The sequence below is a fragment of the Actinia tenebrosa genome, unplaced genomic scaffold (assembly GCF_029948245.1).
Source record: "Actinia tenebrosa isolate PJP-AT-01 unplaced genomic scaffold, QUT_ActTen_1.0 PGA_scaffold1__47_contigs__length_23844297, whole genome shotgun sequence".
In the NCBI taxonomy this organism is placed as follows: Eukaryota; Metazoa; Cnidaria; class Anthozoa; order Actiniaria; family Actiniidae; genus Actinia; species Actinia tenebrosa.
The window spans coordinates 12,133,141-12,160,921 of NW_028292578.1; the positions used below are offsets into that span (position 1 = coordinate 12,133,141).

The 27,781-nt window shown below is 38.9% G+C and overlaps 3 protein-coding genes across 4 annotated transcripts; all 3 read left to right on the top strand.

Annotated features, from left to right (window-relative positions):
* The first annotated feature begins 1,147 nt into the window (after window positions 1–1,147).
* On the top strand, window positions 1,148–11,854 carry LOC116303167 (solute carrier organic anion transporter family member 4C1). Its single transcript, XM_031712662.2, has 11 exons — window positions 1,148–1,262; window positions 4,149–4,297; window positions 4,745–4,936; window positions 5,237–5,616; window positions 6,134–6,343; window positions 6,806–6,995; window positions 8,010–8,187; window positions 8,357–8,501; window positions 8,771–8,949; window positions 9,551–9,765; window positions 10,460–11,854. The coding sequence occupies exons 2-11, from the start codon at window positions 4,150–4,152 to the stop codon at window positions 10,681–10,683; spliced, it is 2,061 nt and encodes a 686-aa protein (XP_031568522.1). The 5' UTR covers window positions 1,148–1,262; window position 4,149; the 3' UTR covers window positions 10,684–11,854.
* A 689-nt stretch (window positions 11,855–12,543) lies between these two features.
* LOC116303175 (uncharacterized) lies at window positions 12,544–13,831 on the top strand. The gene is made up of 3 exons (XM_031712675.2): window positions 12,544–12,736; window positions 13,120–13,287; window positions 13,513–13,831. The coding sequence occupies exons 1-3, from the start codon at window positions 12,658–12,660 to the stop codon at window positions 13,731–13,733; spliced, it is 468 nt and encodes a 155-aa protein (XP_031568535.1). The 5' UTR covers window positions 12,544–12,657; the 3' UTR covers window positions 13,734–13,831.
* A 1,181-nt stretch (window positions 13,832–15,012) lies between these two features.
* On the top strand, window positions 15,013–27,773 carry LOC116303170 (radixin). 2 transcript variants are annotated; one of them, XM_031712667.2, is made up of 16 exons: window positions 15,013–15,144; window positions 17,200–17,255; window positions 17,347–17,430; window positions 17,756–17,851; window positions 18,336–18,440; window positions 18,699–18,788; window positions 19,356–19,429; window positions 20,164–20,247; window positions 20,875–21,021; window positions 21,510–21,606; window positions 21,958–22,121; window positions 23,111–23,220; window positions 24,069–24,220; window positions 25,269–25,364; window positions 25,774–25,929; window positions 26,364–27,773. In XM_031712667.2, exons 2-16 carry the CDS (start codon window positions 17,244–17,246, stop codon window positions 26,526–26,528), a joined length of 1,632 nt encoding a protein of 543 aa, XP_031568527.2. In that variant the 5' UTR covers window positions 15,013–15,144; window positions 17,200–17,243; the 3' UTR covers window positions 26,529–27,773. The 2 variants fall into 2 exon arrangements, with proteins under 2 accessions (XP_031568527.2, XP_088888511.1); XM_089032385.1 differs by lacking the exons at window positions 15,013–15,144; window positions 17,200–17,255; window positions 17,347–17,430 and adding an exon at window positions 17,522–17,608.
* Window positions 27,774–27,781: the final 8 nt, after the last annotated feature.

The following is a 27,781-nucleotide window of genomic DNA, read 5'->3' on the forward strand; positions in this document are numbered from 1 at the left end:
GACGAATGCACAAAAGAAGTGTGAAGAGAAGCATGAAGAATAGGATAGGTGACGAGTGCTTCTTGCACTTTTTCAGTGCTTTTGGTGCTTCCTACATGCTGCACTACTTAACAGAGCATGAAAAATGCTGTTTTGTTGTTTCATTATGTAAAAAGAAAACATGGAATTACCATTGTCAATATCGTTTTTTTAACAGTTTTTTTTTTTTTTTTTGCTGCACATCAGTAAATGGTGTCAGCACCATGTTCTGTTTCTTAATACAGCACAGTTTGAGATCAATCAGAGTGTGCAGACGAAGATGAAAATATAATGAATAGAGTCAAATGTTTCATTTAGTATTTTTTTTGCAAAGACTGAATCACTAAATTCACCTTGAGTCCACCTCTGTAACTGATGCGCACAATGTTGAATTTAACAACGCAAAAAGAAAAAAAAAACCGCAATTGCGCCGTGTGTCCACCTCTTTAACTGATGCGCCGGCACAATGTTGAATGTAACAACACAATAGCTCACTCCCGAGATACGCTTCTCTTGTCACGCACAAAGGTTTCAGTATGAGGCTACCTGCTAAATGCTCAGTCATTCGTGACAGGCGGTAAAAATGAATTTAATTTAGCACGTAGCCTCATACTGAAACCTTTGTGCGTGACAACCGAAGCATATCTCGGAAGTGGGCTATTGCACTGTAACTGATGCGCCGGCACAATATTGAATATAACAATTGCATCGGCCTCGACTCGGGATGTCCCGGATGTGGGTTTTTTCTTTCTGATTTTCGGGAAAAAACGTGAAAACATAAATAGATACAATAAAAATTCAAATGCCTTTGAGCATGTTGGATATGATCGTCGATGGCAAAATGTCGCGGGATGCGGGATTTCGGGAAAAGAACAGCGCGGGATTCGGGATCCGATCCCCCTTTCAGACTGTCAAATTTCTTGATATTTTTTAATCTTCACCGGAGTACACCAGCAAACGAGCATATTTTGCTGCAATTTTTTTCTCTTATTTTTTGATTTTTTTCCTTGAAATTTTCATTTGAATTGATAGAAAGTCGATACCTTTGGACCTCTTTCGATTACCTTGCCTTTCTTCGATGATCCGTAAATTCCAGAGTCCTTGATCCAGACAAATATTTAACACCACTATTGTTTTCTAAAATTCCTCTCCGCTTGAGTTAAGATCTGCGTTTCAGAAAAGCTTGTTAGCCTAGAAGTACAACAAAGCTCTTCAAAGTTCCAAGCCTGCAGAACTCAATCCAGGTAAATGCCCCAATCTATAAGTCAGGAATATCTAAGTTTCAAGAAAAATGTCTCAATCTATAAGTCAGCAATATTTAATTTTCAAGAAAACGTTTTATGCTTTTTTTGTAGCTTTAAATCTCTTGAGAGATGCCTTTTGCCTTGACCTTCCTTGCTTTAAACGCATTTAAAAGCAGCAAATTAGTTCTTATCCCAAAACTAGAACTCAGCTAAATACTGCCAAGAATGATAAACTCTAGCACCCTTCCCGGGCAGCAGTAAAAGTGTTATAAAGCCATAATGACAGCAAATTGAATTAATTCTGTCATTGGCACTGCGTGTGAAATATGTAATTAATTTAAATGTTAAACTGTAAAGTTTATTGTACAATCAGCATACGAGAACCGTAAACTGCTGCAAAACTGCTTGAGTTTATTTCAAATTGAGCAAAATTTTTCTAAAAACAGTTTGACATCAAATCACCTATGAATAATATCGTTCAACTTAAGGATTGTGGATGAAATATCGTACATAAGGTAAAAATATAAAATGTAAATAATTTTTTTTGCAAGTGTAAAATTCGGAATCGTGGCTCGACCTAAAAAAACTTCCATGAACAGTTTTTAACTTTGGGATCTTAAATTAAGCTAGTTGAGTCTTTTTTTTCCAAGTATTTTATGAACCCCTAGAGGAAAGAGTATTTTATCTCTAGAGAGTTCAGTGCAGATATCATATATGTATTATTACGTAAGAACGCTTTTGTGACGAGGAGTCAAAGTGCAAATTGGTTATTAACTTCATTAGGTGCTAAAGTTATCCCACGAACTTTGTAGAATTAATTCTCAGTAAAATCACTGCAAATATAACTTATAAAGTCAAAAATAGGGATCAAATGATTGTAGATTAAATTTGTTAAATGCACAAGGGCTTAGCACCTCTTAAATATTTACAAGTTGGCTAGTCCTGCACGCATAGTCGCTCTAATTTTCATGATTATGCATTTACAGGGGTAGAAACGAATTGAACATTCTTTTTTGTTTAAGTCTGCTGCTGATTATAAAGAATTGTACGTTCAGTTAAAATATCTCAAACGAGCCTTTTTATAATGTTGATTCTTGGGTTCGGATACTTGGATAACTTTATCTTTTAAAACTTATTAAGATATCTCAATTATGCATTCTATACACATATATTTTCTATTATATTCCTATAGGATTTTTATTCTAGAGTTAGACTTTATTATCCTGCGAATTAAATTTGAAAATTAACATTCTCGAAAACTCTTCCATCCACCCATGTTTATTGAAATTTTTAACTTTTCAATGTTTATACGAAAGCTTTCGTTTCAATATTAGAATCGTTCATGCAAGTCTTAATTTCAATTTAAGTTTGTTTTTGAATAAATTTTGAGGACAAAGACTAGTCGGTTATGCTTGAAGGCCGAGACTGAGAATGTTATAATCGGATGACTCTATTATACAAGTCTGGACTTGCTACCATTGTCTGATAGCTTTGGAGGGGTTATTAAGGTTATCATAACATCGAAGGACTTACTGGTCCGTTAGGGGATTACTTTTGTAAAGTATCGATGTTTATGGGACGGGAGGGAGCTTAAGGAGAGAGCTCGTGTGAAAAAAGTGATGGTGATGCAGGAAAAAACGAACTGATTGAATTGACAGACGGATGGAGCAGGAGTAGCTCATGCTCAATTGGTTAGTAATTCCGGGATTCGGCCACGTCTGTCTCGCGTTATTGCAGTAATATGAATCACCTTTACCTTTATCTCAGTTTTACGGATGGATGAACGATAAACGGACGGACGGACGGACGGACGGACGGACGGACGGACGGACGGACGGACGGACGGACGGACGGACGAACGAACGGACGGACGGACGGACGGACGGACGAACGAACGGACGAACGAACGAACGAACGAACGAACGAACGAACGAACGAATCAGAAGGGAACAAATAACGGACTGAATGAACGCTCGTCGAAATAACGAATACGTCAGAAAAATAATAACCTAGTCATCATCCGTCTCATCATCATCTTTTATTATTTATGAACGAAAACGTGTAACGAAGCAAAAACAGAAAGAAGCAGAATTTGTCGTAGACCTCAAATTAACTTCATGTAGGTACGAGCCGTTATGTCGGTGTAAATCGTTTTTGAAGGGCTTATGTCAACAGACTATCGATACTCTTTTTCATGTTATGAGATACGCTTTTGCTGTGGGGCAAACGTGTCCAAGTTTATCACTCTTTGACCCCTTTTTTTCATCAAGTTGTAATTGTATACTGTACACTTGAAAATTCAAGGACTCTCCAGTCATGTGGAAAAATTAGGTTATTTAATATTGAGTTTCGCCTTTTTCTTTTAATCTTTTCCTGTATTAAGACGATTTTTTCGTCTGTAGTTTGCGAGACGCGTTTTCGCGCCATTTTCTCGGTATTTACTACACAAGAAAGGAACAACATTACTTTACTATCAAAAGTTCTCAACGACTAAATTCAAACTTTTTATACAGCTATTTCAAAAAAAGTTGAATACTACTTAATACTATACATGTACTGCATACTGAATAGTGCATTCCAAGACCGAACTGCATTGTGGGTCATAGTGACATTGTCTAAAGTAGGATTAATTATTATTATTTATTTTATTTCTAGTGTATTCCATCTGAAACAATAAACTAACTACATGTAGAGAGTTAATTTGCTGTATATTTACTTTTTATTTCAAATTACCAAGACCGACACTTCGGTCTTGGAATGCACTATTCAGTATGCTGTATTCAGTATTCAACCTTTTTTGAAATAGCTATATAACAATTTTGATAGCATTAAATGCAAATGTAGCAACAACGACAACAGCTAGATAACTCATTTATCCCATTTCAGCATGAAAGAGAAAAAAGAAAAAATGAATTCGAAGTTGAAGGAAGACGACCTTCGTTTTGGATGGGGAAAGTTCAAACCCGATTGTCTCCAGTGTTTCAATGGCCCAAAATGCTTCATGGTATTTCTTGTCATATTCTCCGTAATGCAAGGTAAGTCACGCGTGACGGTAGATAAGACTTTACGTGACTGAGAAAAATGCACGGTATGGAATTTCCTTGGTGGCCACGACGTTTGTCTATAAAAGGATTTTGATTGGATAAGCAATAATCTCGCGCGCTGTGATTGGTTTTTACGGATGATTGTACCGTGGCCGTGCAGTACCACTTCCCCAAAATAACATATCACCCCCCCTACAATTTCGCCTAATCACCCCCCCCCCCCCCCCAACACACACACACACACACCAACACCACCATGTGCTAATAAATGAAAGCCCCCTAATATACGCCAGCTACGGCACCCTTGATTGATGATTTTAACAAACGAAGCAGTTTTCAAGGTATCACGCGTGACGGTAGATAAGACTTTGCGTGACTAAGAAGCAGCCGAACATCAATATTAATCATAACTTTTATACATTTTTCTAACCATATCAGGTATAGCTGTAAACGGTATAACCAAGCTGATTCTACCTTCCATCGAAAAGCGGTTTCAATTCACAGGAACTGAGTTGGGAATCATTTCTGCTGGGAACGACGTCTCGGCGTTGATTATTGTCTGTTTTGTGAGCTTCTACGGTGGTTTTGGCAACAAGATCCGATGGCTGGGCTACGGATCGTTCATCACGGGTAAATCTAGTACTAATAAGAGGGTTTTTATCTAGTGAGAAAAATCAGTTTAGCATGTGGTTTAAATGCAAGCGGTGTTACTATATACAGGCATTTCAGCAAAAAATGTTGGTGAAGGTTTTGTTACATGTTGCGTGTTGCATGTTGCATGTTGCATGTTGCATGTTGCATGTTGCATGTTGCATGTTGCATGTTGCAAAATGTTCGAAAACCAGACTAACAATTTAGCTGAGAGTAAGATTAGTCCGAACTGTTATTCATTTTTCTTCGCCTTCTAACATCTCTTTCTCTCCCCAACAGCTATTGGCTGTTTAATTTTCGCTCTTCCCCATGCTCTCATCGGTGCATACTACCCTTCAAGTAACAAAGATGAAAATATCACCTTTACAAGACAAGATCTTTGTAGTGTGAAGAATAAGACGGCGATGGACAACGTGTTGTGTGTGTCCAGCTACGACTCTGATTGGTATTACATACTCATCTTCGTATGTGGTCAACTGTTCATGGGCGCAGGAACCACACCGCTGTACTCTCTTGGGCCCGCGTATATCGATGAGAACGTGAAGCCTAAAAACATGCCTTTATATCTTGGGGTCTGGTTTGCATCGTCTATTATGGGGCCCGGCCTCGGATTTGTATTAGGGGGACTGGTGCTTGGCGTGTTCGTTGATCTAAAGCAGGTTTGTGTGATGTTTGACTGGGTTACCTCTGTCACAATCAAAATATAGACAGCTTGCTTAGCAGACAGCACACTAACAGCACAACCAAGCCACACTTGATTCTTGAAACAAGTGTGTGAGGTCACTGAGGATCAAACTATGGACCTCTTGCTTAGCAGGCAGCACACTAGCCAACCAAGACACACTTGCTCCTTAAAACAAATGTGTGAGGTAATTGAGGATCAAACTATAATCAATTTGGTTAGCAAGCAGCACACTAACCAAATAGCCAATTTAGCCACACTCGCTCCTTTAAAAAAATGGACCTTTTGCTTAGCAGGTCAGGTCGGCTGAGGAACAAAGCATGGTCCTCGTGCTTAGTTAAAGCACCACACTAACCAACCAAGCCACACTTGTTCCTTAAAACAAGTGTGTGAGTTCACTGAGTATCAAAATATAAGCCTGTTGCCTCGTCTACAGCACACTAGTATCACGTGATCACAAACCTGTCATTAAAAGGGGTTCTGTTTTTCAACAGCCAGAGGGAATGGATCTGAACACCGATGACCCACGTTGGATAGGGGCGTGGTGGGTGGGGTACGTCTTTGGTGCGGTCTTTCTCGTTTTTAGCGGAATTGGTTTACTGGCTTTCCCGAGGGAGTTACCAGGTTCCCGTGAGATGAGAGAAAAAGCCATGAAAGCGGGCGATATTCCGAAGGATAACGAACAACTGAAAGGAAACCTCAAGGTATTGTGAAGAATTTTTTTTTTAATTTTATCATTTTAGACATTCTTTGTTCTTGTGGTATCCATATTCTTGTGTCTTCTCTCGTGCGCAACCGTTAAACAAAGAATTGATACTCAAGGGAATGACATGTGGCGTAATCTCATAACATTACTCTAGCGAATGACAGATGGCTTAATCGGAGAACATTACAGGGGCGTAGTCAGGATTTTCCGAGGAGAGGGGGGGGGGGCAAATTCATAAATCCGCTTTATTTTGGGCCCCCGGAACTCAGGACGAAAAAAAACAAAAAAACAACCGGCATCTCTTTTAATTTTCCACTTAGAAAAGAAATCAAAATTAGTGTATATATTCTACAAATGCCGCCATTTTGTTGCAACGAAAGGGAGTTTATAGCCCCCTCGCCCACCACCCTGCCTACGCCCTTGCATTATATATTTATATCTATATATATCTTGTCTATAGGATATAATCCCTGCTGCCAAAGAACTTGTAACCAACAAAACCTACATCTTCAATACTCTCGCCACATCTTGTGGGTTTTTCTCGGCCGGAATATCCTCATTCTTACCTAAAGTCCTTCAGGATAAGTTTGGTCTTAATCTTACTGAAACTGGCGTTTACTTGGGAGTCATTCTTATCCCAGGGATGTTCTGTGAGTATCGATGTGTTGTACCAAGAGAAAATGAGCTAAGAGAAAGAATTTCAGCGCGTCATTATGAGCACCCTTTGATGCTACTTTTAGAATCACTGTTCTATTTTTAGAATCATTCATCTGTTTTTAGAATTATTCACATATCATTCTTATCCCAGGGATGTTCTGTGAGTATCGATGTGTTGTACCAAGAGAAAATGAGCTAAAAGAGGGAATTTCAGCGCGTAATTATGAGCATTATTTCATGCTATTTTTAGAATCACTGTTCTATTTTTAGAATCATTAATCTGTTTTTATAATATTTATTATAGCGTCGTTTTTCTGCACGGGCATATTGCACGCACTCTACGCTGTTTGCTCATATTTTCTTGAAACTCTGACTGGCCAGTAGCAAACAGCTTAGAGCGCGCGCAGTATGCGTGTGCAGAAAAACAGCGATAAAATGATTCTAAAAATAGATCAATGATTCTAAAAATAGATCAATGATTCTAAAAATAGATCAATGATTCTAAAAATAGATCAATGATTCTAAAAATAGATCAATGATTCTAAAAATAGATCAATGATTCTAAAAATAGATCAATGATTCTAAAAATAGATCAATGATTCTTAAAATAGATTAATGATTCTAGAAATAGCATCAAAGAGTGCTCATGACATCAAACGGTGCCTACGAGTGGATGCAAGCATCAATAGCGAGCATGTGCATGTTACGCCATAACCACCATCTTGGTTGATGATAACAAATCATTCCTCATTAGCTTCTCTTGTTAGATAATCCAACATGACAGTCGCATGTTCGCCTTACACCTTTTTTCTTGGTTGTACGCATGCGCGTCATTTTCTTTAAAGTGTCTGTCTGTCCGTCCGTCTGCATGTCTTTTTGTCTTTCTGTTTTTTTTTTTTTTTTGTTTGTTTGTCTGTTTTTCTATGTGTCTTTCGCCTTGTTTGCCTTTAGGTTGTATGAATCTATTATAAACCATTTCAGTGCATACATCGTTTTTTTTGTTTTAGGTGGTGTATTGATCGGTAGTTTGGTCGTGCGTCGGTTCAAAGTCCGAGATTCCTGCAAAATGGCGGCCAAATTCTGTGTGATTTTCTCGTGTGTCGGGATTTTTGGACCGTTAAGCTGGTTCGTTCCTGGCTGTGATCCGGTGAATCTCGCTGGCGTGACTCAACCATATCATAACGGGTATGCCGCCATGTTGGATGACTTAAACAAAAAATTTGGTCTTAGTTTCTTTTTTATTTTATGTCGACCACCGTGACAGCCATGTCTTTGTTATTTATTTTTCATGAGAAGTGACGCCGCCAAAAATGCTTTTTCTAAATTGGATTCCCTGTGGTTTATATCTTACCAGGAGTTTGAACGTCGATTCAGGGGTCAGCAGTCTTTGTAACCTGGACTGCGCATGCACCAAGGAGTACTTCAACCCAGTGTGTGGATCTGATGGAGTCACGTACATGTCGCCTTGTCACGCGGGATGTTTGGTGAAAGGACCTGGAGTAGGTGTTTGGGGATATACTCAGGGGGAGGGGGTAGGAAGGAAATATGATCAGGGGAGGGGAGTGGGGGTCTACCTTAAACTGGTCAGAAATATATTCATGGAGAGTGGGCAGGAAGGTTACCTCAAGCAAGATACTGGCCAGAAATATACTCAGGGGGGAAGGGGTGTAACCTGGACTGCGTAACCTGGACTGGGAGAATGTAAAGCTATTTAAATGGAGAGATTGCTGAACAGTTTGAACTAAAATGTTATTATTTTCAATTACAGAATTACAGCAGTTGCAGTTGTGTTCCTCCGCTGATCAACCAGACAGTTAGCGTCGCGGAGAAAGGGTACTGTGATCGTGGTGATGGTTGTTCGAATTTTATTTGGTTCTTGGCCATTATACTTATTCTACTGTTGACTGTGTTCTTGAAGGCAATCCCATCGAAAACTGTTATCCTCAGGTCAGTATTTCAGTTGGGATACCTGTGGTCCATTCCTGCACACAGTGAGCCCAGTATGTCTAAAATCAGGTAGAACTTGGGATAATACTTGGGATCAAAAAAACTAGCCTAGTTACGTTTCCGGTGGCAACTTTGAAGAGACAGGGAACGGGGAGAGAGGCAAAGAAGGATCTCTCCGTCATCAGCTTTCCCATTCCTTTCTCGGATGCCAGCGGAGAGCGTGCTGAAACCTAATGCTAGTCCTAGGCCCCGTCCACACGTGTCCGGAAATTTTTGTGTCCGTATCCGCAAATTTTACGAAAACGGATACGTGTGGACGGTGAAAACGATTGGAATACGCTGCGTGTGGACGCAAACATTTTCGTATCCGCAAAAAATAATTTGCGGATAGAAAAAAAAACCTGGATACGTGTGGACGGGGCCCTGATGATCGACTTTCATGCTTACAAACTTCTCAATTAGGGGTGCCCGTGTGGCTATTGACAAAGGAAGCCCAAAATAACTTAAGGGGTAAAGCAAATATTTTACCAAAGCTAGACCAGTTTGCACCTTATCTGTCTAAACTCACAAAAGCTAAAGCATTGCATTATGTCCTCTCCAGGTGCGTGCCTTACAACCAGCGTGCGTTTGCGTTGGGTCTACAGTTCGTGTTTTTCCGTGGCCTTGGTTCGATTCCCAGCCCAATCTTCTACGGCTTCTTATTCGACAAGAATTGTATGCTGTGGGGGGAGAGCTGCGACGAGGTTGGCCGCTGTTTTGTGTATGACATCAACACTCTCTCGTACTATTTAGCTGGAATTGGTGTAGCGACAGGATGTAAGTACCTCTTGCGAGAACATCTTGAGAAATAAAGCAAACGTCAATTGACACTTCTCAAAAGTATCGTGGATACAAGGCTAACATGAAAATACAAAAGAAATCACCGAATTTGTGGCATTTCTTTTTGTATTCCCATGTATGTCTCGCATTCAAGACAATTTTAAGAAGCCACATTCTTTAGAACGCTAGCTGAAACAACCTCTGGGCTGATCTGAATCGTCGGGCAGGCATGGCTAATTCTCAAAACGCCTTAACCTGAACCTCTTGGCTGATCTTACGTCAGGCCTGTCTAACTCACAGATTAAACCCTGAAACAACCTCTGGGCTGATCTAAGTCAGGGCATGGCTAACTCACAGATTGAACCCTGAAACAACCTCTGGGCTGATCTAAGTCAGTGCAAGCCTAACTCACAGATCAAACCTTGAAACAACCTCCTGATTGATCAAAATCAGAGCACTGCTATGTTGGGTTTAAGGTTCGAGATACCCAGTCATTCTACTCGCATTTGATGACAATTCAGTTCAGGAAACAAACCCGAGACCCTAAAGGTGAGAGGTAAATTCCTCCTTGATTCCCGGCTGATATTAAGGGAATAGTACCCATTACAGACTGTCCAATCAGAATTAGACAATGTTGATCAACAATTTACGCATGCGCACCTAAATTCTTTCCACCTTTTCATGTTGTCAGTGTTGGTCATCACGTTCTTCTTCCTGTCATTCTGGTTTTACAAACCCTCGAACGAGGGACCCGAAGAGCTGGCCATGGGTGAGACCTTGATTCAACTGAAAGACAAGAAACAAGAAGATGACAACGACAACATCGAGCTGGGTTCGCCTGTCAGTGAATCACCTCCTCAGTCACCAGGCGCCACGGACTCTACGGAACTGCTCGGCAAAGAGTCTGAAATTTAACTTTTAACGAGAAACCTAGGTCCAGTTAACACATGAGAATGATTCAGCTTATATACGACATACGTACCAACCAATCACGTGGTCAGTCTTTTTTGTATTAGACGTTACCACGTGATAACCACACTGAGCATCCACTCCATTTTTGTTAAGAAGCGCGCGACTCATTCTGTCTTGTAAGGGATTACGAATCACGTGGTCAGTTTTTATATTAGATTTGAGCACGTGTTGACCACGTGAGCATCTACTCCACTTTTGTTGAGAAGCGCGCGACTCAATCTGCCTTATAAGGTATTACAAATCACGTGGTCAGTTTTTATATTAGATGTGAGCACGTGATGACCATGTGAGCATCCACTCCATTTTTGTTGAGAAGCGCGCGACTCAATCTGCCTTATAAGGTATTACAAATCACGTGGTCAGTTTTTATATTAGATGTGAGCACGTGTTGACCACGTGAGCATCTACTCCACTTTTGTTGAGAAGCGCGCAACTCATTCTGTCCTGTGAGGGATTGCCTTGTGATTGTCCAGCCGCATTTGATCCACGCGAGCATCTAATGCTTTTTCGAAGAAAATGGTGACTCAATCTTCCTTATGAGGGAGTGTCACGTAATTGTATGATAAAGCACGTGGTCACTTCATTCCATATTTGGAAAGGTCGCGTGACCTCTTTCTATTATGTTAGGGCGGATACTGTGATTAATATGACCAGCCGTCTTAGCATGGGTAACGTGACTACGAAAATCCAATATGGCGGAAGGGATCACCTGACGTGATTATGTGAGCAATATGGAATTTTAATTCGATTTCTTATCTATTTAAACTTTTATACTTGGTATAAACACACATGCATTGCTATTATCGCACGAATCAATTTTTTAATTAATAATGAAATTGGGAAAAAAAACACCAAATTTGAATTTGAATTCAATTTTTAAATGGATTTTATAATTTTTCTTTTTATTATTCTATTGATACTAAAATGAATCTCAAGTCGTATAATTTTGAATGTTGACTGATTTATGTCCAGTCTCTCGTACGGCAATAGAAGCCACAGGCAACCCATGTTTTGTTTTTGACATCTATAGAACACAAACAAAAGCTATCATTTTAGAAATAGTCAATTGTACGTATTCAATGAGTCTCAAAATTAAAAATCTTACATGATTTTAGCGGGAGCTTTCTTCATCCTTTTGAATGACCTGAAATTTGAATTGAGGTCTTTTTAAGGGAGGGGGGGGGGGGGGGGGGGAGGTGGGAAAGAAGAGCATGACCTAAATATTGTGGATTTAATACTGCAGGGGGTGGGTGGTGGGGAAGCGCATGACAACGCACAGGCAGCCCAAACAAGGTTCCTGTGTATGGTTTATAAGGGGATGTATGGGAGTTATGATAAAGTTATGAAAATAAAACGTTTCACTCAACAATTTGCTTCAAAACATGTTGCAGTCGTTGCTTTTCCTTTGTTAAGTCTTCTGGAGAAGTTTCAATTTAGGTAGAGAAGAGCAGATTTTGAAAAAACCCACTAAACGGCCTCAAATCGCGCTGAAACTTTTCCAGAAGACTTAACAAAGGAAAAGCAACGACTGCAACATGTTTTGAAGCAAATTGTTGAGTGAAACGTTTTATTTTCATAACTTTATCATAACTCCCATACATCCCCTTATAAACCATACACAGGAACCTTGTTTGGGCTGCCTGTGGGCAACGCAGTACGGCGACATACCGTCTTCTTTCTAAGGAAGTGACGTCGTTTTTTAATTGCATTATAAAAACGGCCAACTATTTTTCCAACCACAATGTGACTTCAAAGACCGGTACGTCAGTCGAATCAGATAACGACATAAAATCCCCACGAGACAGGACAGTTATGCGTCACAGGTCAACATAACAAGCAGGACAAGCCTGAATATACAGCCTTTTGTCTGCTTGACTCGTAAGCCCTGTTTGGACAGCCAGAGACAAGAACTACGAGATGTTGAGGGGCATTTTCGTATTATTGACGTTACTGTTGGCATTCTTTGGGGAAAACTCTCTTGCAAGGCCACAAAACAGTGAGTATTTTATCACTTAACATCGCTCATACCAATTTAACCGTGATAAGTTTTGAGGTAAATACAGAATTACGCACATAAAAGTAATAAAACGTATCGTTAAATGCGCGCAAATCATTTCTTCGTGGGGTTTGAAATAACATTTATGAATTTAACAGTAATTCAAATCACAAAAAGACCTTTAAATTGGTTACAGATTTTCGAAGATTCCTGTGAGCTACTGCCAACCGTGATGATTGACAAGCGAGCGATTTGTTGGGTCGTTCTTATCGAGGGCTCATGTGCTGCTTTTTCGACGTCAAATTTTGTTGGTTCGCTACAAAAGATTGCAAAAACACGAAAATTACGGGAATGTGTTATGAACCGCTCGATTTCTTTTTCAGATTTTTGGTTTCAAGGCCCTCCAGGACCGCCAGGACCACCCGGGCCCCCGGGTAAACCCGGCCCACCGGGACTACCAGGGCCTCCTGGGCCCCCCGGTCCCTCTGGACGCTCAGGAGATCCCGGTATTCCGGGGAGGCCAGGAAAAGATGGAAAACGAGGACGTCAAGGTAAATATTGATACTTGCGCAGTTTAGTTTGTATGCTTTAAAGATTTTATGGTATTGGTGTCTTGTCATGCCAACCAACATGGCGGCGAGCGTTCCTTCTATTCTCATGGAAGGGGTACAAAATAAAAAACAATACTCAAGGGAATGATATGTGGTATGAAATGAGAAATCTCATGTCCAAGTTAAAAAGGTCCACTCAGGTTCCTTTTGTGCATGTTTCTTCAGGTTCTCAGGGTCCGCCTGGAATTCCTGGTCAACCGGGTAAAAATGGCCGCAATGGCGCTGACGGGGCTCCTGGCACTAACGGTAGACGCGGAAGGACTGGGCAGCAAGGGCCACCAGGGATCATGGGTTTTCAAGGACCGGCCGGACCAGCGGGGCCTCCTGGACCTCCAGGACCACCGGGGTCCCCGGGGAAAAATATCAACAACCAACAACTTGGATAGGACGAAAAAAAGAATTTACTCAATATATAAAAGAACTGTCATATTGATTTGATTTGTATGAACAATTAGTTCGGGCAGATTAAACGGCTTTAATATTTGATCATGAACGTGTATATTTTATCTGAGCGACATAAACAAAACACTTTGAATTTTTTCTGATTGGATGGAAAACTGGACGCGAGCATGGTAAAGAAAATACATCACGCATTGTAATGGTTGACTGAAGCAAGGCCTCAGGCCTCTTATCGAAATCTTGTTGCGCGGGAAAAATTTCAGATATGAGTCAGAGAACTTTTATTCGTTCGTTCGTTCGTTCGTTCGTTCGTTCGTTCGTTCGTTCGTTCGTTCGTTCGTTCGTTCGTTCGTTCGTTCGTTCGTTTGTTGGTTCGTTGGTTCGTTGGTTCGTTGGTTCGTTGGTTCGTTCGTTCGTTCGTTCGCTCGCTCGTTCTTTTCTTTCTTTCTTTCTTCCCTTAATTTAAGATTTTAATGAGGCTGTGATATTGATGTTTTTTTTTCTTCAATCAGCTACAGTTCAATTAAGCAATTTGGTTTACAACTTACTTACTCCAATAAATAAATGAACAAAGTCTTTATTTAAGTTCATAAAAGCGAAGAAAAAAATATCAAAGGTATGCTCATGTCAAACGTCGAACTTCACATGAGCCTTATACACTTATTTCAATAAAGGTAGTCACCTGAAAAGCTATAAAGCTGAGGCCGACAAGTATTATGGGTAGATTCATTTTTCACGTTCAACCGCTTGATAACTGTTCATGAACTTGCGAATTTTTTACCGGTTACAGTCTCGCCTCTTCTGAGCATCATCGAGCTGCAGTTTGTATTAAAAAAGCTTTGCATATACATGCTTTTTTGATATGAAAAGTTTCCCATGATGCTCAGTGATCTCAGCTTTCTAGGTTTTTGGTGACTAACTTTATTGAAATAAGTATATACAGAGAATGATAATGATTTCTAAAAAAAATCATCATTGCCATAGTAACCATTGTAGTCCAAGACTGTATTACTCTTGGTCCCTGTAGCGTGACATACATCTCAGCTTTCTAGGTTTTTGGTGACTAACTTTATTGAAATAAGTATATACAGAGAATGATAATGATTTCTAAAAAAAATCATCATTGCCATAGTAACCATTGTAGTCCAAGACTGTATTACTCTTGGTCCCTGTAGCGTGACATAGCATATTTAGTTTAACGTCATACATCGTTACAAACGCGAGAAGAATGATCTTTGACATTGCGTGACTCAATAGCAGGGGGTGACTATTGCATCTGTGTGGGAGTTGTCAAGATAAATTGAAAGGACAAATATCTTCTGGAATAGCTTCGTTCCCACACTGCTCGACACAAGTGCTCGTGCAACTTTTCAACCCACATTACCAAAAGAAATATAGGTAAGTAAAATTGTATAAATTAATGATAATAATAATATTCGTAGCGATGTTGGTTTCGCGTTATTTAGCTTCAACTGCTAAATACTTTTTATACTCAATTCCAAATTTTTATATTCAAACTCTTAAAACACTCTTTTAAAGATATTTTTTGCACAAGCAATTTTTAAATTAACTTGTAGCTTCAAAAAGTCAATTAATACTAAATCAATTCTGATATCAAAAACAACACTTTGAAAAACCATTGAAAAAATTGCTTGATATAGATTAATTAGTGGTGTGAAAATATTTCAGTCGAAGCGAAATCAATTAACCCTTTGTACCGTCAACAGCATTGGAAACTTTTCTCCTAGAATAAAATGAACTTCTTCGAGCAAATGTTAGAATTCATATATCAAAGCAAAACGAATATTTATTACAACAAAGGCTATGTACGTTATCCAAAAAATGCATGTTATTTGTCAACTAAAGATTGCAAAAGTTCTAGAATTTAGGGAATATTTTTCTTGAATTTTTTGGGTGAGTGATTCTACCATTTGCTTTTGTTCTATGTGCACAACTAAATAATCAATTTTTGGGAGCAATTTTGTTACGTAGGAATTAAATTTACGATCTAAGCTTCAAACTAAAATGGTTTTGGAGCAAACTTTGTTTGTTTGATTTGTTTCGAGATTAGATTTAAAATAAAAAATGCAATTAATAATGACGATTATTTTCAGTTTGCTTCATGCTGACAGTATTTAATATTCAATTAATTGGACTGCAGAATTCACATTAGGTGTGAACGCGCGTAAATAATTATAAAAAGATTCGTTTATAGAAGAATATTTGTATTAAAAAATCCAGGTTTTTAATTCATTCAGTGGATAACTTAGAATCGATAGCAACTTTTTGCCAATTTATTAATAAATATAATTATTTATAATTCAAAAATATTTATTCAAATAATTTACTGCAAACAAATAATTACATGATGAGAAGCTTGGTTTTAGGAAGGATTTATTTAAGAACGTGGGTTATTGAAAAATAATGTACAATTTCGTACTTACCCATCCCCTATTAAGTAATCACTAGCTTTCCTCCCCCTCCCCTCCCCAACTTTATTTTTTTGTTTGCATTCCTAGTGAAAAGTATGGCAACCATTAATATGAAAACCCTTTCTATCACCTTGGCAACCATTATCATGGAAACTACGCCCATCTCTATAGGTGGCCGGCTTCAAAATTTAATTTACTGCTAGAATAAAACTCCCCCAGCCATCTCTCCCCCCATGCTATGAAAGTATTTGTATGCACGCATTGTCTTACTAACTATAACAACATGAAAATATGACCATGTTTGGCTTCCAAACAGACTTTTTGTTCTTGTTTATTGGAGTTGAGAATTGTTGAAAATTTATCTAAAATATCAAGGAATATTGGTAAAAAAACAGCCATACAACAACTTAATAAGAAATTTCTGGTTTTTACTGTAATTTTCAACAAGTTAATAAAAGATTTGAGGTTATCAAATTATTAAAGGGTTCGTGCCGGCGATTGGATCAGTTGTAGAAGCGAGTGGCGAACAGCTCAAGCAAGGGCAGGCCGAGAAATCAGTCATTTACAAAACCAAAACGATTTATTTATTTGATTCTCTTGAATTTTCTCTACGAAGATTAGGTTCCTTCGATTCTATACAGAAATAAAATACTTTGATTCGATTAAAATTAGTTGAGAACTACTGTCTAGGAAATTTTTTTTCACTTTGTAGTATTCATCATTTTGTATTTTGTTTTTTGTATTGTTTTTGTTTTACTATTTGTTTATTTTTTCTTTGTTTTTGTTCATTATCTGTTTGGTTTTGGCGAAAAAATTAATAACGAATCTTATTTAATTCTGTTTTTTTAGAATTCATAAAGTTAAGTTCTGAAACCCATGCGATAATCGACAAAACTAGTACGAAACTTACAGTAGATTATGTAGTTAAATAATCCTAAGATATCCTTGGATTCATAAGATGGATTATTTAAGATTTAAGAATAATCTTTTTTGTGATACGAAAGCTGCTTTTTCCCCCTAGGTTTTGACTTCGCTGTAAGCGGGCTTTGAGCTTCAAATACCAAAATGCCTAAATCTGTAAGTACTCTAATAATCGTAGTTATAATTGGAACCCAATGCAACTTCTCCACCCAAACGATTCAAACCTTTAACATTTTTTCCCTTTCAGATTAATGTTAAAGTAACCACGATAGAGGCAGAACTAGAATTCATCGTCCCATCCAAAATAACTGGTAGTGAACTCTTTGATCAGGTGAATAAATACTAATTAAATGAACCTTGGTGGGAATGGAAAATGGGATGAATTGGGGTTCCTGTGCGATTCCAGTTGGGATCCCTGTGTCTTTCAAAATGGCGCCAAGGTTTGGCTGTATCAGAAAAACTTGCTTGAATTTTCCCCATTTTAAGCCAATTTTATCTTTACAAAACAAGTAAGGAAACACTGTCTATTTTCTGTGGCATTTCTAGTATATTTTTGCAGTTTGTAATGGCTATTTGCGCATTTTGGAGATGATTTTTGGATTAAAATGTGCAAGCTACATATAAAGCTTTAATAATTTATTATATTTTTTCTCTAGGTTGTCAAGACTCTTGGTCTTCGTGAAACCTGGTATTTTGGGCTCCAGTATGTTGATAACAAGGGTCTGGTTGCATGGCTTAAGATGCACAAGAAGGTAGGTGGCCCCCTGACTATGTCCTTTCCATGACCCCTCCTAGCTTCTTCCCCCCTCTTTCCCTCCTTTCCTCCCCTACTTGATTTCTACTCCCTATATTACCTTCATTTTGAATATGATTCAATCCTTTCCCCTTTCCCCCGCTCCACCTCTGTACTCCCTCCCTAGGCAAGTCATCATCCTAATTTGCTCATTTGACCCCACCCACCAACCCCCATGTTACTTATCCTTCCCTACACCCCTCCATAGTGTGCCCTCATACTACCCCCATGTCACTTAACCTAGTTCTCTTTCCCAAATGTGGCTGCTACTTCTTCCTCCTCCTCCTCCTCCCCCAAAGATATTTTACTGGCACACCTCCCCCCCCCTTCCTCCTGCTTTCTGCTCCTTGTCCTTCCACTCCTCCTCCTTCCCCAAAGATGTTTTACTGGCACGCACCCTCCTGATACAGCATTAAAAAAATATTTATCCTTGTCTTACAAAGATAACATCCCAAGATCTGAAGAAAGAGGACCCCCTTCTTTTCCAATTTGCTGTTAAATTCTTCCCAGAAGATATCACAGAGGAGCTTATTCAGGAAGTTACTCAGGTTGGTTGAATATTTTATCTACTCTTGGTACCCTTGTTTAATAGCTCCTGAATATATCGATACCCGATTTTCAAAGGGGTGGGTAGGGTCTGAGAGGATAAATTGTGTAATTACAGAAAATTTATATACTTCCCCAACAGAGGGGGATTATAATTTCCAAGGGGTTGGGACAGTCTGAGGAGAGTATACAGTACAGTAAAAACGAAAAACTAAGAAAACAGTAGCTATAAATAAAAATTGTTTGATTTTTTTCCACAGAGGATGTTCTATTTTCAAGTTAGAAAATCCATTTTGAATGAGTCAATTTATTGTCCTGCTGATACTGCCACATTATTAGCATCATATGCTGTAAGTACACGCCCTGAGAAGGGACTACTACTGAAAGCTATAGACAGTGAGACTACAAGAGGTTGTTTCAGAGTTCAATCTGTGAGTTAGCTGTGCCCTGAATTAGGTCAGCCCAGAGGTTGTTTCAGGGTTCAATCTGTTAGTTAGCCATGCCCTGACGTAGATCAGCCCAGAGGTTGTTTCAGGGTTCAATCTGTGAATTAGCCATGCCCTGACTTAGATCAGCCCAGACGTTGTTTTATGTTTCAATCCGTGAGTTAGCCCTGCCCTGACTTATGTCAGCCCAGAGGTTGTTTCAGGGTGCAATCTGTGAGCTAGCCATGCCCTGACTTAGATCATCCCAGAGGTTGTTTCAGGGTTTGATCTGTGAGTTAGCTTTGCCCTGACTTAATTAGATCAGCCCAGAGGTTGTTTTAGGGTTCAATCTGTGAGTTAGCCATGCCCTGACCCTGAGTTGGCTATCATCGAAGATTCAAGGTTTCACTCTCCCCTTCCCCCATTAAAACATTAAAAGAAATAGTCAAGAACTTAATGTGTTGATCATGAGCTATTGAATGTTTTTTTTAGTGCCAAGTAAAGCATGGAGACCATGAAGAAGCAAAAGAAAAGGAGCTAATGCAAGACAAGCTTCTTCCACAGGGGTTAGTTTATTGTTTATTGAAGTCTGTTTGCCTGTCTCTGTATATACCTGTCTGCCAGCTTCTTTTGACTGATTTGTCTGCAGTCAGCACGCTAGCAAATAATTTGTCCACTTGTCTGTCTATAGGCTGATCTTTGTTTACGTTTTTCTTCATTAACATCATTGTCTGCAGTCTATACGCTAGCAGATAATTTGTCCACTTGTCTGTCTATAAGCTGATCTTTGTTTACGTTTTTCTTCATTAGCATCATTGTCTGCAATCAGTATGCTAGCAGATAATTTGTCCACTTGTCTGTCTATAGGCTGATCTTTGTTTACGTTTTTTCCTCATTAGCATTAAAAAAATTCAAGCTACAAGCAAACCAGAAATCGAAAGAGAATGTCTTATTTAGTAACTACTGAAAATTTGAGATTAATATGTTCAATATTTTGGGAGTAAATTTTTTTTGAAAGCGGTATGATTTGCAAAGAAATGTATGGTCATGTTGCGACACAACCATATAATATATTAATTTATAGTGTTTTCAAAAAAATTTTACTCCCAAAAAAATTAACATGTTGCTCTCAAATTTTCAGTAGTAACTAAATAAGACATTCTCTTTCGATTTCTGGAGTCGGTTTGCTCATAGCTTGATTTTTTTAATGCTAATAGGAAAAAACGTAAACAAAGATTGGCCTATATGTGTATCTGTATTATTATATTTTTAACAAATGATGAATGTTTGTACTGTTAAGGGTTTTGGATAAGCACAAGTTATCAACAGAAGAATGGGTCAACAAGATTGCCCTATGTTGGAAAGAGCATGAAGATATGCCAAAGTACGTATTACAGTAGGCCCCTGGTAACTCAGTTACTGTGCAGACTTACTAACCGGGACACTTGAATATAACTGACCAATCAGATAACAGTAAACTAGATGGAGATTGAACTGATAACAGTGTTAGCCCATCAAATTATCATGTTCTCACGCTCTTATTATTTCAATGTGCTATCTGATTGGTTGGTTAAAGAATATTGAAGTTAATGTCTCAATATGATTGGTTAATGATACTAGTTTATCAAAGTGGTCCTGGTTGCAGTGTGCGCACAGTAACCCAAGCTCCTCACTCAAACTGTCTCCAAATTTCCTATAGATTTGACCTAAATTTTTCAGTGATTTACTATCAGAAAACTTGAACTTATGGTCAACTTAAACTCTTCGTTAACTTAGAGTGTCAATTTCCTATGGATTTGACTTAAATTTTTTGGTCATTTGCAATCAGCAAATGCAAACTTAGTAAATTCAAACTTCCTGCTGACTAATTTCCTTCTAACTAATTATAACCTTTTCACATTTTACGATCCTATAACTCCATTTTAAGGATGTCAGCCAGTAAACCCCTTGAAGTGCCAGCTAACACAGAAAATTGACTTGTTTTTCCCTATTTTTATTTTCTATGATTCAGAGATGAAGCGATGATGGAATATCTGAAAATCTGCCAGGATCTTGAAATGTATGGTGTGAATTATTTTGAGATCAAGAATAGAAAGGGTACAAAGCTGCTGATGGGGGTGGATGCTTTGGGCATTAATGTATATGAGCCAGGAGACAAGTAAGTGGAAGAAAGAACGAATGGATAATTGAAAAAAGGAATTTACTTAATGACTGACTGAGTCATCTAGTATGAATAAATGAATAAGTTTTGGAGTTGAATTAATAAATAATTTTAAATAAGGAAGGAAGGAAGGAAGGAGGGAAGGAGGGAAGGAAGGAAGGAAGGAGGGAGGGAGGGAGGGAGGGAGGGAGGGAGGGAGAGGGAGAGGGAGGGACAAAGGAAGGATGAAGGAGGGAATGAATGAATGAATGAATGAACGAATTAATAAGTGAATGAATGGGTGATTATGAGAAAATGAGTGAATGAATGAATGGATGGATGAGTAAATGAATAAATAAATACAGGATTGAAAGATTTAATGAGTGGGTTAATGAAATAATGAATAAGTGAATAATTGAATAATTTGCATGTTACCACAACAAATATTTCCATTTTTTCTCTATAATTTTTCAGTCTTAAAAATATTTTTTAAAACCTTATTGTAGGCTGACACCAAGGATTGGATTCCCATGGAAAGAAATCAGAAACATCTCGTTCAATGACAAGAAATTTATCATCCAGCCAATCGACAAGAAAGCACCAGTGAGTAGACATATTGCTGGCTTAATACTAGGAAGTGCTAATGAATTGGTGACAGTGCTGCTTACTGAGCAAGAGGTCCATAGTTTGATTCTCATTGACCTCACACACTAACTTGTTTTAAGGAGCAAGTGTGGCTTGGTTGGTGAGCATGCTGCCTTAAAACTGAGAAAGAGGTCCATAGTTTTTATCCTCAGTGACCTGTAACACTTGTTTTAAGAACTTAAAGTAGGGCTGGGTTGGTTTAAGTGTGCTGCCTACTAAACTGTGTCTAAATTTAAAGCTGTTAGCTTTCAGCAAATGCTACCATAAATACATTCAAAATGTTTAGGATAACTTTTGATTGCCTTGTAGGATTTTGTCTTTTTCACCGCCCATCTGAGAACAAACAAACAAATCTTGGCATTATCAATGGGCAACCATGACCTGTACATACGACGCAGAAAGCCTGACTCTATTGAAGTCAAACAAATGAAGCAACAGAGTGAAGAGGAGAAAAAGATCCGTAGTGCTAACACGTAAGTTTGCTGCATTTAATATTATAATATTCTTTTCCTCAAAAATTTAATTTAATTTAGTCTAAAATCTCTGTCAAGATATAGTTTTTTTTAATTGCAGTTCTTTGATTGACGGTCCTTCAAACACTACAATACAAGGGCGGATCCAGGGGGAGGGTCGGGGGGTCGCGACCCCCCTGTCATTCCTGAGGTCAAATGGGCTTCCTGTGGTAAAAATGCGACTGGGTTTCCTTTGCCCACAAAATTTACCCCTGAGACCCCCCCTTCAAAAAAACGGATCCGCCCTTGCAATACAATACAATAAGTAATGATGAAAAGGTAAATTATACACCGTGAAAAGATGAAAAAACTTACTGACGTTTCGGACGCTAGTCCTTCGTCGGAGTTTTACTAGCGTCCGAAACGTCAGTAAGTTTTTTCATCTTTTCACTGTGTATAATTTACCCTTTTATCATTACTGTTTCATTAGAAACACCGACCCAGCTCACACTAGTTTTTAGCTAGTTATATCTTCTACAATACAATACAATACATCTTTATATCACTTTTTCCTTTTATGTTAGATTACATTAAATTATATATTTAGATCATTGAAAAGAAAGAAAATACTCATTTGCCCAAATAAATAAAGCTAAATATAAGTCTTAATGAAAGGAAATGCCTAGAGCCTAAATAAACCATATAGTTTCAATCTTCGCAGGTCGCATTTCAACAATAATGGTAGTAACTACCTTTATTGAAGTGTGACCTGTGAAGTTTGATGTCTTGTTTGGGGGTCTACTGCATTTCAACAACCGTCATAGGAAAAACTAAAATAAAAAAAAAAACAACGATAATCTTTTAAAGATTCTAATGGTCACTTATCCCCCTGTCTTCACACTAATCCCCCTGTCTTCACACTAATCCCCCTGTCTTCACACTTTATCCTCTATTTTATCATTGTAAACTGCACAGCAATGAAAATAACTAGAGATGGAATATTCTTTCAGTGCCCAAAAGAAGGAAGAGAAAAGAAAATTCCGAGAAAATGAAGAAACCCTAAGAAATCAAGAAGCAAAGCTTTTGGAAATGGAGAAAAAAATAGAAAGCTTCAATGAGGGTAAAGTCTGTGACTTGTTTTGTTAGGTTGCTGCCTGTTAGAGCGAGTGGACCTTAGTGCTTTTTTTGAGGGGGGTGAGGGTTGGTGTTTGTATCAAGATTGATGTAGTAGGTAGTATACTCTCCTCTCACCTCTGTGGTCTCAGGTTCAATTTCTGGACTCCACATCACATGCGAGTATATTTTTTAGGTCTTTCTATTGACTTGAGGGTTTTATCTGGGTTCTCTGGTTTTCCTCCCTCTACTAAACTTGGCAAGCCAAATTGCAATTCAATCAGCATTAGATCATCCCAGAGGTTGTTTCAGGGTTCAATCTTTGAGTTGGCCATGCCCTTACTTAGATCATCCCAGAGGTTGTTTGAGGTTGTTTCAGGGTTCAATCTGTGAGTTAGCCATGCCCTGACTTTGATCAGCCCAGAGGTTGTTTCAGGGTTCAATCTGTGAGTTGGCCATGCCCTGACTTAGATCAGCCCAGAGGTTGTTTCAGGGTTCAATCTGTGCGTTGGCTATGCCCTTACTTAGATCAGCCCAGAGGTTGTTTTAGGGTTTGATCTGTGAGTTGGCCATGCCCTTACTTAGATCATCCCAGAGGTTGTTTCAGGGTTCAATCTGTGCGTTGGCTATGCCCTTACTTAGATCAGCCCAGAGGTTGTTTTAGGGTTTGATCTGTGAGTTAGCCATGCCCTGACTTAGATCAGCATTGAAAGTATGTTGTTTCAGGGTTCAATCTGTGAGTCATAAAGCTGTACCCTGACTTATTCGAATTCAGCCAATTTTGATCTCCAATAACCAGTTCCTTTTATTGTCCTTTATTTTACTGAACTAAACTCCTGATTTAATTCAAAACAGAGATGAGAAGAAGGGAAGAAGAGTATGAAAGAAAGAGAATCCAGCAGGAGGAAGAACTGAAAGCAATTAATTCTCAGTCTGAAAGACTAATAGAAGAGAACAACAAAACAATCATTACGCTTCAAGAGATAGAGAAAGAGAGGGAACAGTTGGTGAGCATAACACATGTCCATCAAAAGGGAAGCACGGGTGGCACCCATGGGGGGGGGGGGTACTCCCCTATATTTGCTATACGGGTATGTGCCGCCCTATAGGGTATGGTTTTTCGGCTTTTGGGTCTGGGGTAGGGTATCATTTTTTGACATTTTGTCTGGGATATGGTATCATTTTAGTCTGGGATAGGGTTAACGATTTGGTTGTTTTTGTCTGGCGAATAGGCTACGCTTTCTGCCGGCACAAAAACAATAAAAACATTAGTAAATATTGATTGCAATCTATTGAAAAACCGTCTTTTCCGTCTTTTAGTCTGGGATAGGGTGTACAATTCTTAGTTTTAGTCTGGGGTAGGGTATGTAAAATCAAAATTTTAGGTCTGGGTTAGGGTTAGGGTTTTGAGGTCCTGGCGGCACACCCCTACCCAAGTTGGGGTGGTAGTACCCCCCGGGGGTGGCATTGGGGTGAAAAGCACTCACCTCTCACCAATGTGACCCAGGTTCGAGTCCAGCCAGGCTTGGTGTCGTATGTGAGTTTCATCTCATCTCATCTCATCTCATCTCATCTCATCTCATCTCATCTCATCTCATCTCATCTCATCTCATCTCATCTCATCCCATCTCATCTCATCTCATCTCATCTCATCTCATCTCATCTCATCTCATCTCATCTCATATCTCATCTCATCTCATCTCATCTCATCTCATCCCATCTCATCTCATCTCATCCCATCTCATCTCATCTCATCTCATCTCATTAAATCTCATCTCATTAAATCTCATCTCATCTCATCTCATCTCATCTCATCGCATCTCATCTCATTTTTTTTAAATTTTATTTTATTTTATACAATTATTGTTTAATAATCAAAATTAGTGTACTACACCTCGTTCCTGAACTATCCCATGAGTCTTTTATTTCTTTTTGACATGGGGGAATGGGTATAGGAGGGGGAGGGAAGTGGTGGAGATGGGAGGGGTGGAAGGAGAGGAAGGGAGTCCCTCTCTAAACAAATCTCATTTATTCCTTTTTCTCTTGTATCAAAAGTCATCTATGACCACAGATGAAAGAGAGAGAATCGGCCGTGCCAATACCAAAAGGATAGAAGTATTGCAGGAACAGTTGGAGGAAAATAAAAGAGAGGTGAGATTCCAGGAAACCTGGCATAATTTAGTAAATGAGCTGGTTGTTGGATGAAATATTTGCGATGGTGATGATTGCCCCTCCCCCCCTCCCCTCTCCCAAAAGACATGCAGATTAGAAGACTGCTAGTGAGAAGGGTAAGGGAATGGGCCACCCTCACTCTAGGACCCCTTGCTGGGAATGACTAGGTTTAAATTGATAAAATCTTTTGAAAAGTGGAACCACTGTTCAACGTTAAGCCTTGACAGTGATGATCCAGTATTCAACGTTAACCCTGTATTCAATGTTAACCCTTTATTCTGTATAACTGAGATTCTCAATATTCTGCGAACTCAGACATTCTAATGGCTTGTTGTTATTAATTTAGTAAGTCAGGTGTATTGAGTAGAATTTTGCCTGATCTTTCCAGCGTGACGAGATAGAAGAGAGGCGCCGAGCCCTGCACAATGAAGTAGAGAGACAATACAGCATAGAAATGGAAAAGAGTGCACACTTAGAGGATCGTTCTGAAGAGTATCGTCAAACTCAGCCTCAAATGAACCAGAATCTTCAAGAGAAGCTCGCAGTAAGTATTGATTGAAGTTCTGGTCTGTACCAGTCCCCGGGGTCCCACTACACCTGGACAAAGGAACCATCCAGTTAATTTATTGTTTATTGGGGAGGGGAGGGGAGGGGAGGGTGAGGAAGTGACCCTGCAAAAAATTGTGTCTAGAAATAGTTGATGAGTTATATATAGGAGCCTTAAGAATGTTGGAAATAAACAGAGAAATTCAAAAAAGCCAATTGTTTCCCATCCACCCCTCCAATAAATAATGAATAGTCTCAAAGGAATGAAGAGATTAAGGGGGTATTATTGAAGGGGGTAGGAGATGTGAAGTGTAAGATTCTGAGAGGGGGAAGGGGTGATTTTTGGGAGTTCTGAGAGAGAGTAAGGAGATAGCGCAATCCATAAAACGATAATCTTAAATTAAGTTAAAGTTGAAATCTCGAATCTTTCAGCACTTGAGGGCAGATCTTGATCTGCACAAGGATGAACAGAAAGCATCACAAATGGACATCCTTCATGCAGAGAACCTGATACAAGGAAAGGACAAGTACAAGACCCTGAAAAAAATCAGGCAAGGCAACACCAAGAGTAGAGTTGATCAATTTGAATGCTTGTAAATCTTCTTCATAGGTATGCATTCATTAGCCACCATTCATTACAGTTGCTAAAGCAATTTTCATATGACTATAAAAACCTAGCTGCACAAATGCTGTCATGATATGGCAAGGCATTTGCCAGCTAGACCAATCACATTGCACTAGAAATTACTCTCCATCCAATCAAATACCTGAAACATGGCATGAACACAGCACAGACACGGTCTCACCAAGGTTAAATGACATTCGGACCAATCACGTTTCAGGAGAAACATATCAGCCAATCAAAACATTAGAAAACATCACTGTGCAGGCAAATAAGGCTCAGGCATATGAAACCACATTTTTCACACATCATGTGAAAACTGCTCTATAATTTGTGACCCACTTTTTTTGGTTTAACTCTACCATTTCTTTATCCTTCAATCTAATCTTTTTTCTTTGACTATAAGATTGATTCCCCTATGTGAAGTCAATCATATTCTTTACGCTCGGTAGAATGAAATTGATTATTACAATCATTTTAAACATAGTACGTCTAACCTGCTTTGATCACATCCTCTTTTCTAATGTACCCTCATCTGATCTTTTGCAAACAAAAAAAAAAATGAGGAGGCACTGCGATTAGGGATGGGCAACATTTATATGTGTTTTTCTCTTTTCTTGGGCTACCTGTGGCTACTAAAGTCAGCTTTTTCTGTGTGTCCATTTTGGTACCCCCCTCCCCCTTTTAAAATCCTGGATCTGCCACTGCAACCCCTCACCTCTATCTTACTTCTTCTTTCTTTCTCCCTCTCCTTCCATTTTACTTCCATGCTTTTCTTCTCCCCTCCTTCCTGTTTTATTTCCATCCCCTATCCCATTTCCCATCCCAACATTTCACTTTCAATTGTCTTTTTTTATCCCTCTCCTTCTCACTTTGTCATTCATTTCATTCCCTCTCACCCATCTCCTTCAGTTTTACTTCTTTTCTCATCCTTCTTTCCTTCTCCCTTTCTTCCCATTCCTGCTGTTCCTTTCCATTCCCTTCTCATCCAAGCCATTTGGTTCTTACTCTACTTGACAACTGAAAATTCATATGGTAAAATGTCCAATATATTCCTTTATTTGATAAAGTAAGATAAAGTAAGATAAAGTAAGATAAAGTAAGATAAAGTAAGATAAAGTAAGATGCTTGTGGTCAGCTTCCACAAAAATTTGTATTGTAATCATTTTTATAGACAAAGTTACATTTTGTACTTGACTAATAAAAAGATAGCAAAAAGATTTTGTTG